This window comes from Ostrea edulis, chromosome 8 (assembly GCF_947568905.1).
Source record: "Ostrea edulis chromosome 8, xbOstEdul1.1, whole genome shotgun sequence".
NCBI lineage: Eukaryota > Metazoa > Mollusca > Bivalvia > Ostreida > Ostreidae > Ostrea > Ostrea edulis.
Genome location: NC_079171.1, coordinates 26,259,263 through 26,278,319, shown reverse-complemented (window position 1 = coordinate 26,278,319; position 19,057 = coordinate 26,259,263). Strand labels below are relative to the sequence as shown.

General features: G+C 37.9%; 1 protein-coding gene across 1 annotated transcript; it reads left to right on the top strand.

The window, feature by feature from the left end:
- Positions 1–8,702: 8,702 nt before the first annotated feature.
- On the top strand, positions 8,703–11,805 carry LOC125662989 (zinc finger protein 862-like). The gene is made up of 2 exons (XM_048895320.2): positions 8,703–9,881; positions 10,110–11,805. The coding sequence occupies exon 2, from the start codon at positions 10,186–10,188 to the stop codon at positions 11,692–11,694; it is 1,509 nt and encodes a 502-aa protein (XP_048751277.2). The 5' UTR covers positions 8,703–9,881; positions 10,110–10,185; the 3' UTR covers positions 11,695–11,805.
- The last annotated feature ends 7,252 nt before the right edge of the window (positions 11,806–19,057 follow it).

Genomic DNA, 19,057 nt, shown 5'->3' with positions numbered 1-19,057 from the left:
GAGTTTATTATCTGTTTTGTAAACAAAGACTGCTGTATGCTATTGTTTACGAAATTTTCAAAAGAAATGGATATCGATCTAAGTTTATAATATCTTTCACATTACAAGCACTTTGGGAGTAAAATGTGTCATCTAAAAGTTAAAATTTGTGATTATGCAAAATTAAGATGAATTATATTACAAAATCAATATTTCACTTGTTTGTTTGTTTACATAAAGATTCGAGTCTTTGTTTACATAACACAGATTTAAGGCTAAAATATTGCTTTCATTCTTGCATTCAGAAGGTCAACATTCTGGCTGTCAACATTAAATGAGTTATATTTTTAATGTTTAACATCAAAAATGAAAAATATTTTGATCAAAAATCGTGAACCAGTCCCTTTAACACCAACATGCAAATTGTTAAATTTAATCAACACGCTTTCCTTTATCAGTTTTTTGTCTCCAACTTTCTGATAAATCACACATATAGATTGTTAGGCTTATGTAATAAAGTATATTCGCGAGAAGAAAATAAGAATTAAATATTTCTTTTATAATTGTTTTTATTTTTTAAGATGTTGTATTTAGAGACGGACCATTGACCTTGAAGGGAGAGGGGGCTTGGTTTTTTTGTCGAGACGGAATATTGTATTCGCTCGTAGCGCGCGATTTAAAAAAAAACTTTTTTATGCGCTGTGACAAAATATTTTTTTCATTTAACACTACGTTATATGGGGAAAATCTTGATTCAGATTATTCTATTCTGAGCCAAATTGTTTTTTCCCCTAAAACTAAGCATCAAAATATTTTTTATTATATATAAAAAAAAAACCAGGCGCCTCCTGCAAGCTGAATGGTGACGTCCCTTTGCAATTTGATAGCAAGTTAGCATTCACAATCCGCTTATCTGGTCCCTAATTTGAGGCACAAAGAAACATGTATCATAAAATTTATGTTACGCATTATATTTATTCCCACATTATTTAATTACCTTTTAGGATGTACAGTATTTGGTAAAGTGGGAGAATTACCACAAGGAAGAATCTACTTGGGAGCCAGAAGTGAATTTACCAACAGCAGTCATTAACAGTTTCATTCCAACTGAAATCGCCAATGACCGTTTGAAGTCTGCCGCGGTAAACTTCGAGTCAGCCATCCAAGGACGACTAAGTCCAGAAACAACAAAACAGTACTACAATTTGATCTGGACATTTACAGATACTGTTTCCAGACGGAAACCGAAAATTTGTTCCACAAGGCAGATTTCAAGAAATTGCCATTGACCGACCATTGGTTTTATTGCATCAACAAAGCTGGCAGGGGCGTTCAACTGAATTTTCCCGTCCGACTTCAGCCGAAATTAAGAATGAAAAAGACATTTGTACAGAGGAATGGACAGATCCAGGTTGTTTGCTCGCCCGTGGAAAGACTGATAGTTTTATCAGCTGTTGATGGACTTGTGCTGTAAAAGGTTTTCCATAATGAAACTTTATTTGATACTTACACTCCAGTTACTGTTCTGACATTCAAATTCAGTAAAAATGTCAGACAATTTGGACATTCCGGAAATTGCGAAATTTGAATACAAACTACAGACAGGATCACAATCTCCACATCTTTCAAAGACTTTTGCAGAACATCCAGAACTGTGTCTCACTCTTCACATTAGTAGCTTGTTTCTTAAAGAAGTCGAGAATTCTAAATCTAATTTTCCAAATTTTTCTTACGTTGATATTATAAATTCACAAATTCATGCATACCAGCTTATACATTCTGATCGCATTGAAAAACGATTTTTTGTTTTATGTAAAAAGGTAGATCTAGCTCTTCGGACAAAATATCGCAATGGAAGAAAACGTGAGCAATACAGTTCTCAAATTTTCAAAGTTGCAATTTTTTAAGAATGAGCTTTTGGGAGTGAGAGATCTAAATTTTCACCTTCAAAACTTTGAAAAGGAAAATTTGAAATTAGAAAGCAGATGCGAAGAACTGTAATGGCTTGCTTCAGTCCGAAGTAGAAAGGGGAAACACTCTCAAAAAACAAACCATTGATTTAGAAAACACACTTCACAGTTCTTAGGACAAAAATGAAAAACTTTTGAATTACGTTAAATTATTAGAATCAAAAACTGTCACTTGCAAAACAAAGTCAAACTTTGATTTCATGTCTGCATTGGTTAAACACCGTACTATCCGTGAAATTAAGAAAAAGTCTGAAAAAGCTCTCTGGTTTGCTGAGTCATTTGGTCTTCTCTCCATATCCATCACCTTTCAGTCCGAAACAAACAAGGTTAATGTTGATTTATCAACATCAAAAGGCAGTACTAGGTACGATGAATTAGATCCCACATATAAGCAAAAGTTAAGGGAAATAATTTTAATTATGGACAAATTTGGAATTAGCAACGCTGCCTACCACGAACTTACGTATCATTGTCACGACCTGCCCAAAAATATCTTATTTGCCAAAGTCGGTCGGATTTGAATGAGATTTTTCATATACAACGTGCCCCTGGCAATGTACCCGGAGCATATATAAGCTTGAAAGCTGATTTAGAAATGTTGTTTCAAAAACAGCAAAGAGATATTCCTGATAAACTTCAGTTGAAAATTTCCGGGGGTGGCACAAAAGTGAGCAGAATATCCAATTTTTTGGTAATTTCGTACTCTATTATAGATGAATGCTCATCAGTGTCAGTAGACAAAGGGTTATTGGAATATTAAGTTGTTGTGAAAATTATGATATGATAAACAAAACATGTCTCCCTATTTTTCAGGAGATAAATGACATGTGCTCAATGCGAAAAGTTACATTGAATGAGAAGGTTGTTGAGCTAGAAATAATTTTTGGGGGAGATATGAAATTCATTCAGTTAGTTTTAGGACTGGGAGGTTCCACTGGAAACTATGCTTGTCCTTGGTGTCGAGTTCACAAAGATGAACGACAGAATTTGGACAGGCCTTCGGATTATTATCACTCCCAGGAAATGTCTAGGACCGTGGAAAACTTGCGCCAGGGTTCGGCGAAAAAACATTTCGGGTCAAAGTTTGCCCCATTATTGGATATTGAGCCCTGCAATATAATTCCAGATGAACTCCATCTTCTATTAAGAATAGGGGATGTTTTGCTTCGAAATCTAATCGATGATGTTAAGAGATTAGATGACTTGAATAAGCTTAACAAACAAAACTCCAATAACGTAGATGAACTTGTACAGACAAGTAGACGATGTGGGGTTTCTTTCAACATCTGGATTCAAAAGGGTTCAAATGGGGAATTGGATTGGACATCGCTTACAGGTTCCGATTATAAAACATTATTTAATAAATTGCCCGAGAAACTGTGTTTTCTTATACACCATGACACTCATGACAAAATTGTCAAACTTTGGAATGACTTTTATTCATTATATCGGTATATTTGTCATGAAGCACATACGTTTTCAAACACTGAACAGCTTTTCGACAAATGTAAAGCCTGGGCAAATTTGTTTTTATCTTTAGGGTCACAGAGGAGGGGTTATTCCACGCTGACTCCGTATATGCATGTTTTCGTTTTTCATATCCCTTGGTTTATAAAAACTTACGGAAGTCTGTCGAATTTCAGTGGTCGAAAAGGTGAATGATAAAATTAAATTGATTCACCAGAAAAAGACGAACAAAATAGATGCTGCTGTAGATGCTCTCAAAGTTAGAAAGAGAATAGAAACTCTTCAAGATGAAAATTGTGACAGAGAAAAAAGGGCCTATGAAAATCGCAATCAAATATATTGGGAAGATGAATTTTCTGAAACAGATCAGATAAGCGATCAAATATTTTAAAAGAAATATCAGAAGTGAATATTTCAAAGTCTAAGCCGATGTCTGATCAACATGACACGTTAGACTTAGAAAACATGACGGAGTCGGAATTGAAAGAACTCCTCGTGCGCAAGAACATAAAAACTCGATTAAGAAAGAAGGATAAATTAATAGGTCTTATTAGGAGTTTAGATTAGTTTTGTCTTTGTTCATTTAAATTCAAACATTTTCAACTGTTTCACATTTCCAAATTATGTTGCATGAAAAGTGCTTCTTCAGGACAGGTATAAAGGTTCATGACACCGGTCACTGCGTTGTGACACTCATTTTGAGGAGCGTTCATGAATTTTTATTTCTTTATGCAAACCAGAGAGCTTGTATGACATCTTTCTTCCACTGCGTTATTTTCCGAACCCCTTTTTGCAACCCGATACCGGATTATCCTTATTGTACAGATAATTTTAGTATATGTTGTATATATATTTATTTTTGTAATTTGTTTTATTTATCATTGTATAATAAAAATCGTAAAGTTTATAATAACTTGTTGACTTTAACAAATGCCAAGAGCAAATTCGAATAGAATGAGAAGGATATTATTAAGACACGGAGCATTTAATTTTGGGAGGGGTGGGTGCTGGATTTCTTGTCCTGCTTTTTGTTGAAAAAATAATCTTGCTTTGTGTGCTCTTTTTTTCCATAGAAAAAAATAATTTTGCAAACAAAATTTTCTTGTATAAACTATAGTAGAATAAAAAAAATCTGACTAAGGTACAAAACCCAGCCCCTCTCCGAAAATCAAATGGTTCGTGCCTAACAAGAAAATGTTGATAAAGCGAAAACAGACAAGATATTAATTGTAACACATGTTAACCATAGATAAACACACACAGCGCGATAAGAATTTTTAAGTTGTACCACAGCGGGATTTGACAAGAGATGATATGACAGTACATGTTACATAATAACTCATTACGATATCGATAAGATGGATAGGACAGTAAATTTAACGGGAGATAACTCTGTCAAATTGTGAAATACATTGTTGGGGATGATCCTTTTTTATTGATTATTATTTGTGTTTTTGTCTTTGTAGATACGAGTTTCGACGAGAAATTAAAATTGTATATTTTGATTCATTTAACTACACTTGCGAGAGCGATTCTGTAACAACATACGTGTTGTTATTTATTTTATAAATTATTTATGTTCGTTTGAGTGGAAACGAATAAGAACATAACTTTGAGAAAATCTACATGATGAGAGAAAGAGAAGTAAAGCAGTGCAGCAAAAATTATTACAACACTGTTAGTACTGAACTCTATACTCACTGGTATCCGCCCATTACAACACTGTTAGTACTGAACTCTATACTCACTGGTATCCGCCCATTACAACACTGTTAGTACTGAACTCTATACTCACTGGTATCCGCCCATTACAACACTGTTAGTACTGAACTCTATACTCACTGGTATCCGCCCATTACAACACTGTTAGTACTGAACTCTATACTCACCGGTATCCGCCCATTACAACACTGTTAGTACTGAACTCTATACTCACTGGTATCCGCCCATATCAAAGACTACTTCGGGACTTTGTTTATCACTTTTTTAAAAACATGAACACTAGTGATTCGAGAACCTCATTTTAGAGAGTAATATTTTTTTAATGGAACGAGTGACATCCCGTCGCTTCTGGAAATCAACTCAGTTGACGACTTCTGGCAACATATCTAACGCTCTTAGAGATATTCTAAATCAAGAGAGTTTAGTAGGGTTTTCCATGGTTCAAATGATACAGGACTTGGTGAACTGGGCATTGAATCCGTGAAAGATAGAAATACAGGCATCTGCTTACCTACCACAACATTAGCCTCGTGTTACCAATACAAAGCCTTCCTAAAGAAGACAATTATGTATTACGTACCTATGTTTAAGTCTTGGATTTGACCCGGTCATGGCACGAGTGCGGTTCGAAGTCACGACATCCAAGATTAAGTTATAAAACGTACACCGGGAAAGAAACACAAACCTAAATGGGACGGCCCTTATCATGGAAGGTGAAGATAGCGAACAGTGATCATTCTCATTACTCCTATAAAGGTGAAAATAGCGAACAGTGATCAGTCTCATAACTCCTATAAGATGAAGATAGCGAACAGTGATCAGTCTCATAACTCCTAGAAGCAATACAAAATAGATATTGGCAAACAGGGACACCTGGACACAGCAAATGTATATGATTAGGGTAAACCAAAACCATTCATCTGGGTTGCGACGCTGTAATGATCATGTGGAATTATGGTGGTCTGTAAATAAAAGTCGTTTAAAATTATTCAAAGATCGGCGATATTTCCGACCACCGCCTGTAAATAATGATGGAAATCAACAAAATAGAGATAATCAAAACGATGACGAAAATCCAAAAACGACACGAATCCGTCACGGGTGTAATTGTTAACATTGAATTTTTCTATGTGACATATTTTTAAATATGTCTCAATGCACGGATTTTGTGCTGAATTATTTAGCTTCGCGCCATTTCATGGATCGTGGTAAAATGTCTGGATGTTTTGATAAAAGTTTCATTGTGCTGCATGTAACATAATCTCTTATATTTTAAGACATTTGTTTTGCATTGCTTACGTGTTACCAGTAATCATAATAACCCCGTTTAGAATTACATTAGAATGCAGCACCAACACTATTTATATAACTTATCCTGTGTACCATTAACACGATATAACTAATTGGGACACATCCTAGGTTCAAAACCCTGGGGATGTGAAATCACACTTTTGGTAAATTCTTTTCTGCTTATCCTAAATATACATTTAGTTTATATGCTGTGTGATCAGCTAACATAAAGAAGTATTTCAAATCATAAAGACAAAGATCACTGGAATAATTTTGGCCCCACACTGGAACCAAAAACCTTTACTCACTGGGGTCATAAAATTACAATTTAGGGAAAGGACTACCAATTTCTTTAGAATAAATCCGTTTAAATAAGATCTTTATATTTATACATAAACGTTTGGCCCCGCCCTCGTGAATTTAGAAATTTACAATATGGATAGAGACCTTCATGTTATATAAGAATATGCATTTAGAATATTACAGATATGCAGAGGACATTAGTCAATTTTCCCCGCCCCTAAGGTTACAAGTGTTCAGGAGTTATCAAGTTTAGAATTTATGTCCGCCTTGTCCCAAAGATGCATCAAGTAAAACTGATACGGTACCAATTTTGATGCACCAGATGTGCATTTCGACAAATAATGTCTCTTCAGTGATGTTCAACCGAAATGTTTGAAATCCAAAATAACTATGAAGTTTAAGAGCTAATTATAGCCAAATACAGCGTGCCAAAAAAAAAGTGGAGCCAAATTCGTCCAAGGATAAGAGCTATGCATGAGGGAGATAATCCTTAATTTTGCAATGAATTTCTAACTTTTATAACAGCAATTAAATATACATCCGTGTAAAACATTGGAAAGAACAAGAAAGACAGTCAACAAAAAGTTGGAAAATTTTCAGTTGTTAAGGCACGACGGCGGTCGCAGTGGATCACCAAAATTTACCCAGGAACGGCCTGCCTACTTGAAGACCAATAGGTAATTGAAGACCTACGGAAGACCTACAAAAATTTAGGCTATTTCCATCAAAACTAATATGATTTTCTCATTAAGCATGTCTCAAATATCTAATATAAACAAAAATGTTTGATAAAAATAAGTTTTAAAGTGTATTTTCAAAGCTGGGTAGAGACAACCAGGAAACCTAAAAAATTAATGGAGCAGGCAAGACAGTGTTATTTGTATTAAAACTATGGACCCTGATAGAAAATTCCTATATTCTTTTATTTGCTTCATATTTATATATGTTCCTCAGAATGTGTGATAAGCTATTTCCAAAATCAAAATAGCTCAGGGATCGCGCTGGGCTTCGCCAATGTCGCCAATTGCGATTTTTTATTTGATCTGGCGACAAAAATCGGCCGCTGGCGATATTTTTGGCGACAAGGTTTTGTATATTGAAATTGGCATATATCAAAATTGACCGCATATCGGAAGCACGTGCTGCTAGATTTAAACGCAGGTAAAGTATCTGTAAACTAGCGCAGTCTGCTAACAGGTGCTGATTGACAGATCAGGTAAGTTACAAACAATCGATAATTGGATTAAAGACCACGAGATGGTGACTCGTAATTATCAATTTAATAGTTGTGATAACACAGTCGTTGGCGATTAAGTAATTTACTTGCTCAGATCTGTGAAGGATTTTAATAAAGCGAATGAAAATAAAGGTATTTTTGTTCGTCATTTGAAGCCGATAGCCAAGCGCAACTGAGTTTGAGAAAGTTGAAAGAGACAGAATATGTATTTGATATTCCGATACTTATCCCAAACAAAATAAAAAGATCACTTGATACCATGTACATACATCGTAACGGTCACATACATTTTGCTAAACATGGGTAAGCGCAAGTTAGAATTTTCAACTCCGACAAAATCAAAAGTGCAGAAGTTAACGGCATTCGGCTTTCGATCAAATTCCAGTGATCCGGAACCAACTACACCAGTGCATTAAAAAATCAGAGAATGTGCAACACCTTCTAAGACACCCGTTCATTCAAAAATCAGTGAATGTGCAACACCTAAGACACCAAGTTCTCGGAAATTCATGGACGCTTGGAAATTTGGCCGTCCGTGGTTACGTTATGACGTGAAGCTTACACTAATGTTTTGTGACTTGTGCATTAGTGCCCAAGTAGTGAACGTTTTCACAACTGGATGCGATATTATAAAGAAAGAAAGTGTCACTAAGCACGAATCGAGAAAAGGTAGGAAACTTCTTTTTATATAAATATCTATATGTATAGATTGTATATTTTTATAATATATTTTTTCTAAACTGGTCGTACAAATTTGCTTTAAAGTATCTAACCTCCTACAATTACAAGCTTGAAAAGATTTGCATGCACCCCCCCCCCCCCAAAAAAAAAACAGCGATAAGATTATTAGTATATATAAATAGGAAATCTGCTGTAGGCCTCTACAAATACTCCTGCGCGCGAGGGAAATTTCAAAACTGACGTAATGTATATATATAGCCAATATATATATATATATATATATATATATTTTAAAGTCACGTTTTAAAGAGCGTAAAACAACGAAATACTCAGAGGAATTTGATAGTCTCGTATTTCTTTTAAACTTCTAGCAAGGGAATGTGATAATAAAATGCAGAAATTTACAGAAGATCACCGATGATCTTAATTCTGAAAGTCTGATCGGGACACGTGAACAACTATCATTTGAATTCGTGCAGTGAACAACATCGATTAAAAAAGACAAATGAAATATGTTGTACAGCCTCATGAATACGTACTTGCTATGATTTAACACTGTTATTTACGATGTGGAAAAAAATTGCCGAAACTCGGACCATACAACTTCGGAAATTTGTACGACATTTATCATAGAGTTAATAAGAAAACGTTTCTTTTATTCAATATTTGGCCATATATATAATATTTTTGTTAGGTTACTATTGTTCAACATGTAATTTTAGAGAATTACGTTGTGTATATATACATGGTGACAATATTATGATTTGGAAAATTACTAGTGAATCGGGAGGGGGGGGGTGGCGAAATGTATATACATGTAATTGGTATAAAAATATACAACTCAGGGACGGACCCAGGGATTTTTTAAAGGGGGGTCCACTACTAATTTTGGTTTTGAAAGGGGGGTGTTCCACCTTTAAATGCCACTTTAACCTTATTTTAACTAAGTTTTCTGACAAGGGGGGGGGGGTGTCCGATCCCCAGGAAATACCCTCTCTGGATCCGCCACTGTAGTGTCTTTATTTCAATGTTTTGATTTTTCAGGTGATAACAGCCACACCTTTGCAGCGACAGTAAGCAAACAGACAAGGGATATGGACAAGGCAAAGGTTGCAGCATTGTCCAAGAGCAAGAATGCCATCGTATCTGCCATGACCAATGTAATGTTTGCAGCACAACATGACATTGCTAACACTATTGTGCCTGAACTCCACCAACTTTGTATCACACAGGTATTTATATTAGAGTACAATAATACAATTTTGAATTGTGACATTTTCACTATGCCATAGCAAATTACCCGGTAATTAGACTTCAATGGGATGTCCATAATTGACTTGCCTTTATTGTGGCATTACTTGTGTTTTGTTAATAATAATATCAATATGAATACATGGACAGTATAATATTGCTCTTTATTTATCCTTGCAACAGACTTTTGGAACATTCCTCTATTTCAGGGTGCAACTCAACTGAAAGACCTCAAAGTGGACAACCACACATCATACTCGCACCACAAAGGAATTTCAGCAGTCTATGGCAGAGGTAGTGGTAGATCAGTTGTTAGGTCAGGTTCAGAACTCTGGAGTGTTCAGCATTATGCTAGATGAGAGTACAGATGTCTCTGTTCATCAGAATCTAATGGTTTATATTAGGTACTTGGCTAGTGTAGGTGGTAGGGTTCAGCCTATTACTCGGTTTCTTGGTATTAGACAGTTGTCAACTGCAAATGCAGAATCCATTTTCACTGTACTTGTAAGTATGCTCGAGTCTTATGGTTTGCCTCTTGACAAGTTGGTTGGTGTTTCAACAGATGGTGCTTCAGTTATGGTAGGTTGTAAGAGTGGTGTTGTGACTAGGCTTAGGGAGGTGACTAGTGGTTTGTTGGCTACTCACTGTATTGCCCACAGGTTAGCTCTTGGTACAGGAAATGCTGCAGACAAGGTGAGGTATTTGGTAAAATTTCAGGATGTCATTAACAGTATGTATAAGTACTTTGCCTATTCTCCCAAGAACATGTCCAGGCTTGAGGGTATCCAAGCAGTCCTTAAGGATTCTAAAACCCGTCTGCAGCAGGTCTTTCATACTAGGTGGCTAACTTTTGAAGGTAGTGTGCAGGCAGTTGTTGACAATTACTCTTCCCTAGTCAGTGTATTTCTTGAGGAAAACTCTGCTAAGGCTCTTGCTATGCATAAACCTATCACCACTTATAAGTTCTTGTACACGGCACACTACCTGGCTGATGTTCTTAGGCATTTGGCGATTCTGTGCAAGTCCTATCAGAGGTCTGATATTGACTTCACAGAGGTGAACCCCCTCCTTCTGTCTACTGTTGAGGTTTTGGAAGGTCTCAGATCTGGATCAGGTGGCAATCTTTCTCAGTTTCTTAACCAAGTCCCTGAAACCCCAGAAGTTGATTCAGTTGGTTTGTGCACTTTTGAGTTTAAGGATCACAATATCAGGGACAGTGCCCAGCAGAGGTCAGAGGCTTCTTCAGCCTGTTCCCAGTTTGTAGGTTTAGTGATTGACAACCTTAGGTCTAGGTTTACAGAGGAGGGAGATGCTACAGTGTTAAGGGCTCTAACTCAGTTGTTTGACCCATCGTTTTACTCACAGTCTGATAGTTCTGTTCTTTCTGAGGCTTCTTCTGTAGTGTCCGACTATCTATCTTCTTGTGGTGTAGGTTCAAAGTCTGACGTGGAAGCTGAACTAGTTAATTTTCAGGGTTATGCTAAGATCCAAGTTGCCAAGAACCCCCATGTTTACTTAGGTGTTAGGGACTTGCTTCAGCTTAGCATAAGGTCCAAGTCTACCTACCCTGCCCTTGCTGTAGCTGCTGAGAGACTTCTTGTTGCACCTGTCAGCACCGTTGATTGCGAAAGAGGTTTCTCAAAAATGAACATTATAAAAACCGACCTGAGAAACAAGCTGTGCATTAAAACACTGGAAAACCTTATGCGTTTGAGCCTCTTTACTGAGCCTTTGGACTATGGAACTGCATTTGACAAGTGGGCATCTACCAAGGCTCGGAGGATCTTGATGTAACACTCAGTGATAGACTCTGCCTTAGTTAATACAAACAGTGCGTGATGATATTCTAGTGCTTGATATTATAAACGTTTATGATATTTATTATAATAAATTATGAAAATTGTTCACTGTCTTACTATAATGGGAATAAATACAGTAAAACATAGATAAGAGAAGCAAATACACACATATCAGTAGATATATAAAACAACTCGCAAGTCAATACATTGACACATCAAAAATGGTCATAAATTATGGTGTTTTTTCTGGCACTTTAGCTGGCTCCACTTTCTACAAATTGGCGACAAAAAATTGCAGCTGGCGATTTTTCTGGCGACAGAATTTTTAAAGCCAGAGCAACCCCTGTAGCTCACACTAAATATTTGTAGATATATTATTAACAGAGAAGTTGTAATTCCTATTTTATTCGCCGACATGCATTGCATTATTCCGTTCAATTAATCTACTAACATGTCCATACATTGTACAAACTAAGGAAGTCACATGAGAGGTACCATTACAATGATCCGGAACATGATAAGTGGCGTGAATGTGCATGTCTTTTTTATCATTAAGCGGCCATTAGAAAGTTATCCTGACATCACCGTCATGTAACATTTACAGGGCGTAATTAAGCATTATAAAGCCTTAATCAACTAATATAACATAAAGATAATTTCCTCACAGAATGTATGTCACAGTGTATCATTTCTAAATAGAATTCCCCCAATAATGCAGAATTTTGTTCCATCACCGTTAGACCCTCTCCCTCAATAACATTACTTGTACACAAATCAGCACCGGAAGTATCGTATTACAAGCTGCCAGACTGGCATTCTGATAAAAGGTTCCCTGAAGGGGATCAATCAGTCAAAATTATTTTTCCGTGTTAAGTTAAGACATGAAGATGTAAGGTTTCACCTAAGTTGGCTAACACAATTGATGTAAGGTTTTACCTAAGTTGGCAAACACAATTTACAATATGCAATTTAAAAACAAAGGCGCACATTTGCCGTATAGCGGAAATTTCAGTTCCATTCGTTTAATTTTAAATTTCGTCAAAGGTGAGGCATACTATTTACGCGTTCGTTGTCAAATTCGTGTATGATCAAATGAGCATATATCCACTCCAGCTGAAATTATCAACGCACATGAAGTTCTGTGTACGGAAATTAGGCATCCTTGGGGCAGACTAAAAATGTGGGTGTGTTAAGAGCAGCTATAATAAAAGACTCAGTCCACGAATCTGTTCACGTACGACCCAATATCTTAAGGTTTTGTAAGGAATATTAATTCGTACATAGGCCAACAATCTGGTATTTTTCAGATACACCGATGCATTTGGGATATGACGCCAGAGTGTGTGACAAATTAATTAAGCCATTAACTTGTCATTTACCTATAAAGGATAACGTGTCCTTCAAACATGATGAAACTGGTGCACACGGTGTGTATCAAACCCACAGTCATCCTCAACCGGAGTAGTCTTGTGCATGGGAGTGTTCGGTTTGAGATTCATACTATTTCCTCCCCTTTGCCCTAGATAAGATGCCATTTGCATTTTGGTTTAACAGAACTGAAAACAAAGGTTATTTACCCCACCAATGTAATTGTTTAACGGTAAATCCTCATGGGTTACAGGGCTTGAAGCTAACAGTCCAGTCAGACTGATGGGGTATAATTTCAACCAGTCCACAGAAAATTTTACTAGTCCAACAGAGTTTTCCAGCAATAATTAAACATATTTCGTTAATGTTAAAATGAAATTAAACTCAATATGCCTCAGAGAATATTGTAACGCTTAAATGTGGGATTTATATTTACGAATCGGATTCGTCTGACATTTACTTGTCGAAGCATAGCAAATGTATGTATAAAATTTCATAAGTATATTTTCAAAAACGATGCTTAGAAAATTGGACTGACTAAAACAAATGTCAGTCAGTCCGCAATACTTTTAACTAGTCACAGACTGACGGGCATATGTTAATTTCGAGCCCTGGGTTAAGTCAAAGTATTGCCAACAAATTTCCTTGGGCGAATCTCTGTGCTACTCGACAACCCTTAGGCCATAGAAATCTAGCCATATAACCCGATCAAGGAATTCTTGGCACTTTACGTATCTTATCAAATACTAGCGATCCTGATGCGACTTGTTTCTTAGCCCAATGGGATTATGGAATAGAAACTCTGCGTATTCCCCGCTATCAATACATCCGAACAACGAGAACGATGGTTTCAACAATGTTTACGTGAATTGGGAAGTTTGTCGCACAAGACTTTAGCCTTCCCTTATAAGATTGGATGTGGCTTAGCCGGAGGAAATTGGACTCATTACAGACAGTTTATTCATGATTTTGCTTGCAGGTATGATAAACAAGTATATATTATCATTATATCATAATTATGTGTTTGGGAAATAAAATGCTTCTGGTGTTAGTTTTTGTACGTTTCTCAATCATTGTCATAGACAGCATCTTTTCAAAAGATGTGGCTGGCCCTTAAAAGCGCCGGGGATTTTGCTCTGTTCTGTGTCTTTTACACCCCAATGAATCTGCAGAGGGGGCACCGTCTGTATCGCCCTCCCTCCCAACTGGATTACACACTCGAAGCACACCGCCCGTTGTTTACAATGGCTACACTCTAGCTGCGAGTGTTTGGCGTCTTGCAGGCAGATGGGGCAGGTAAATCAGATAGATGACACTCGGTCTGCCCACCCGCGAACGACGGTGTCATGATCTGTCGGGGGTCCTGCTGATGCCGGTGTTGCGTGGAGTGACAGGACCCGAATGACAGGCGACGGTGCCCGAGGTCTTGACGGGGGGTGTCGGTGTTTGGGAGACCACTTGATTCGGACTAGTGGGTGGCTGCGGCGACATCGATGACGGGGAGTACCCCTCCAGTACTGATGGTGAGGGCTGTTCCGAGGGTCCGGGTTGGCTGGGGGTGGTGGACATGCGAGCTGTCCTATAGCGAGTGCGACGCCGTCCAGGGCGCTCGTAATGTCGCCGCACATGGTTGACCAGCTCCATATTCTCCAGGCTATCTAGAGGACTAAACTGCGCCAATTCCCTGGTGGAATCGCGTGACTTCCCAGTCCCCACCATTGTTCCGCTTGGTAACGAGCTGCAGCCGGTATCTGATTCCCGGCAAGGTGGCAAAGATCCTCCTGTTCGTCGACATTATTCTTCTCAAAATCTTCTTCAAAATATTGAATGTTGTTACTGCATCACCAATGAGGTGAACTGGCGATAAAGTCGCTATATAACGAGAGCGCGGACCTCCTCGAAAACATCCCTCGCTTCGGAGACGAAGCCAAGATGGCGACCGTCAAAATGACAGATATGTGCTTTCTAGAGGAGTTTTTTTTTTTCATTTTCTATACACATCCAATTTCTTTGAATTGTGGATTCTATCTGATAGATTTTGAGGTGGCGAATTCATTTAACTTTGGTTTTATTTTTCAAGTCGCATAGTCTTCAACGAAACAAAGATCAAAGAGTTCGAGACAGGGTGAAATCCACTAACACAGGGACTTAAAGTACTAATTTCTCGGACATGTACACCTATAAAAATGACTAATAACTTGTAATACAATAGAAAACGCCCTGGTCTATCTGATTTTCAATCCACCTTTAGGATTTTTCTCCTGAGCAATAAAATAAACCCTTCCTCTGAGACTCAACAAACACAATCTATGTTTTTAAACAATTTTTATTCATGTCACGTACAGCAATTTAAAAAAAAAGTTTTTCTAAGATAGGTTTTAAAATGTTCTCAACACTCTAGATTCTTCTTTGGAATCGATATCTATCGGCGGCTACAGTCATCCAGATACTTTTTCGGTCTTCTTCAGGTAACAGATGCACGTCACTGTTGTCCAGATTAAAGCTTGCGCTTTTTCTCTATTTTGATCTACATGTCGTGAAGATACTGCACTCGGAGGGTCTCAATCCCTGGTGTATGCTCTGGCATCGTTCTCTTTAATTCCTCCCCATTAAATTAATCAAAACAAAGGCCGTGGTGTGGATACGGTTATCGATTAAATGGTTGTATATCCACGAATATTGGTCGAGGGTCATTGGAAATAATTCTGAACGAAGATAATATTTCACATATTGAAATGTTGGTAAGTTTTCTACCTCCTCAATACACTGTCCGACAAATGTTTTTTTCTGTTTTGTCCTGGATATTTCCATTGTAAGCTTTCATGGTTTTTTGACATTTTCAGATAGACAAATATTAACTGCAAATTAAAAAAATAATTATGTAAAACTAATGTGTCCCTTTCAGCCATGATTAAAGTACTTTACACTTTATGTACACTTCTCGAAGCCAGTCCTTTGTGATACTTTCAATCTCGGTGGGTTTTTTTCTGGCATGCGTTTCTTGATTTCCTCCCCCACGACATGAATTAACATCAACCCCACGTCGATATAGAGGTTCTTGAACACGTGCTTCCGTAGATCTGTATATTCGTCTAGGGTCATTGAAAACACTCCCGATATCAGATAATTTTTAACAACTTGAAACACTACATCGTCTTGTCTTTTCTCGAGGCATTCTAATGCTTGTTTATGCGCTTTTTCAGCGGTGTTCTCACTTCCAGCCATGATTTGTTAATGAAGAAAACTGTTAAAACGCAGCATTTCCATGAACCCATCTTGTAAACTTTCTTGTAGAATGATCTCGATATCTCGGGCTTGATCGGATATGATTTTCTTGAGCTCCTCAGCATACAGATATATCATGATTAGTCGCCCTGGATTTGTGTATTTGGCTAACGATCTAGCAATCCGCCGAAAGCTGTCAAGATTCCCCACCTCGGGTATCGCCGATTGCACACAGGCTCTAGCAGATTTATACCATAATGAATTTTCAACAATCTTTACAAAATTTAAGATGTAAGCATGACTGTCTAACCGAATGTTGGAAGTTCCACCCATGGTGAATACAAATGGAATAGACGGAACCCCCCCCCCCCCCCCCCCCCCCGATCTTTTTATTTTATTTTTTCAGAGCTATTAAATCTTGTTTATTTGATCGTGTACTAAGGTCATCAGCATTTTTTTTTCTCATGATGTAATACTTTTCTACCAGCAGTTCTGCGCGCGCGACAACTGTTTTCAGAAAATCAGTTTCTCTCTATCTCTCTCACGTTGTAGCGCCAGGTGTTCATCACGTGGTCACGCACTAGACGGGGTCAATAAATTGTTCTTTAGTACATTAGCATGGAAGGTATATCATTACCAAATGTGGAAGAATACGATGAAAATATTTGGGAAAATTTGGTGGAAAGGCGTAAGATGCGTAGAAAACGTAGATCTCAAAATTGGTGTTTCGAATATGTTTTAGATCGGTGGTCAGAAGAATACATTGCTTTAGATTTAGAGAAATCGTACCAGGAATTTACTAATATACAATTTATGACTTCCAGTTCTACACGCTGCTTGATGGAACTCGCAAAGTATCGGGTTTTATTAGGCTGGAAAAACGCGTATCAGACGAGGTGTATGGTGTATGTTTTGGGCTTGATACCACCAAATGTGGGAAAGCGTCAGGGAAGTGAGATTTCCGTGCACCCAAGCTTGGAAATTAGAAGATGTCATCACCTGTGTAAACAACTACTTTATCTTTTACGATGTCAGTGAACGGTACGAATTTGGTGTGAGAGATTATTGAATTACAACGCCAGATGTTCTGCGCATGTCATTGAGCTTGGTAGTTATAAAAGCGGAGCCTAGTTGTCACACCTCATGCTAGCAGGTGATCCCTACCGTTCCCAGCGCAAACCCTGAACCACCCAAAGAAGAGGAAGCCTGCCGCCAAGAAATCCAAGTCCGCGTGAAAACTGTGAAAAAACTAAATTTAAATGTGTGGACTTTAAAAATTGTGTTTAGTTGTTGACCTCGCCAGGTGGCCTGTTGGCCAGCTAGACCCCCTCTGACCCCTACACTCATATGCATACCTTCACTCCAACTGCACTCCATTGACCTCCCTATAAAACCTGTACTCAGTGGAACTCCCTATCGGGCCGGGTTATACTACTAGCATGACCTGCTTCCTCATTTTTAGTCCTTCACTTTAGAGACGTCATACAACATACACTTTACATGCAATGAAAGGTGAAGATAACGAACAGTGATCAGTCTCGCAACTCCTATAAGCAATACAAAGTAGATAGTTGTGCAAACAGGACCCTTGGACACACCGGAGGTGGGATCAGGTTCCTTGGAGTAACCATCCCCTGTTGACGAGAATTATGAGTCTCTTCACCTCTCCATTTGAATCTTTGAATACCCCACAAACCTTCACACTGAATAGATGGACTGTAAGGCCCTTCCCACAAACCTTCACACTGAATAGATGGACTGTAAGGCCCTTCCCACAAACCTTCACACTGAATAGATTGACTGTAAGGCTCTTCCCTCCTTGTTTTAATTCACTTGCTTCGTTAACACAACAAATATCTATGGCCCTCTGTAATGCAAGGTTTTCCTCTCTCAATAATCTTCTTTCTTACAGCGTCACTCTTGATCTCACATACTATTCGCTCTCGTAGGAGAGAATCTCGTAAATTTTCAAATTCACAGCTTGCAGCTTTTTGTTTTAAATCTGTCATGTATGCATCTATTCTATCACCTTCTTTCTGAACCCTGGTGTTGAATATACGTCTTTCCTCGAGTTGCAATAAGCCTCGAATTTTTCAGATGTCAGCGTCTTTTTTCTGTATCCTTGCCTTCCCACGTGAACGTATTATAAACTTCGATGGCGTCTGTGCCTACCACGTGGAGTAAAGTCATAGCCTGAACTTTCAAATCTTTTTCCGCTGTTCACGAGACCATATCTGCTGGATGGCCGTAAGCGCCACGCATAGGCTTGAATTTGAAGCCATTCACCGGTCTTGGTGACGTATCCTTATTAGTGAACAATTCCCGAGAGAGACGTTAAGCAAGATGCAATAAATCAATAACTATTCAGCAATTTAGATATTTGTTAAGGTCATGATGCAGACACAAACACTGCGGCGAGCAAATTTGTATAGGTTACATAGCATGTACACTTCTGCATGAGTCAATATACTCAGAAGTGTATCCTGACAATCATTTACATGTAAATAAATCCACTTAAAAAGCGAACGCCACATCCCACATAAAACTTTCCTTGAACTAATCATGCTCCTACCGGATATACTTAATATGCGTGTTTTAGGGCATGCGCCATACGTAAATAGGTAAGAAAATATCAACATCCGGTGTATTTTTAGAAGCGGAAGCACGTGTATGTAAATTTTCAGTAAACGATGTCTTGGCGATTTCTACCTTCCCTGAGCTGAGTCTAGTAAGGCTACGTACATGGCGAAAAGTAGAGTTGGAAA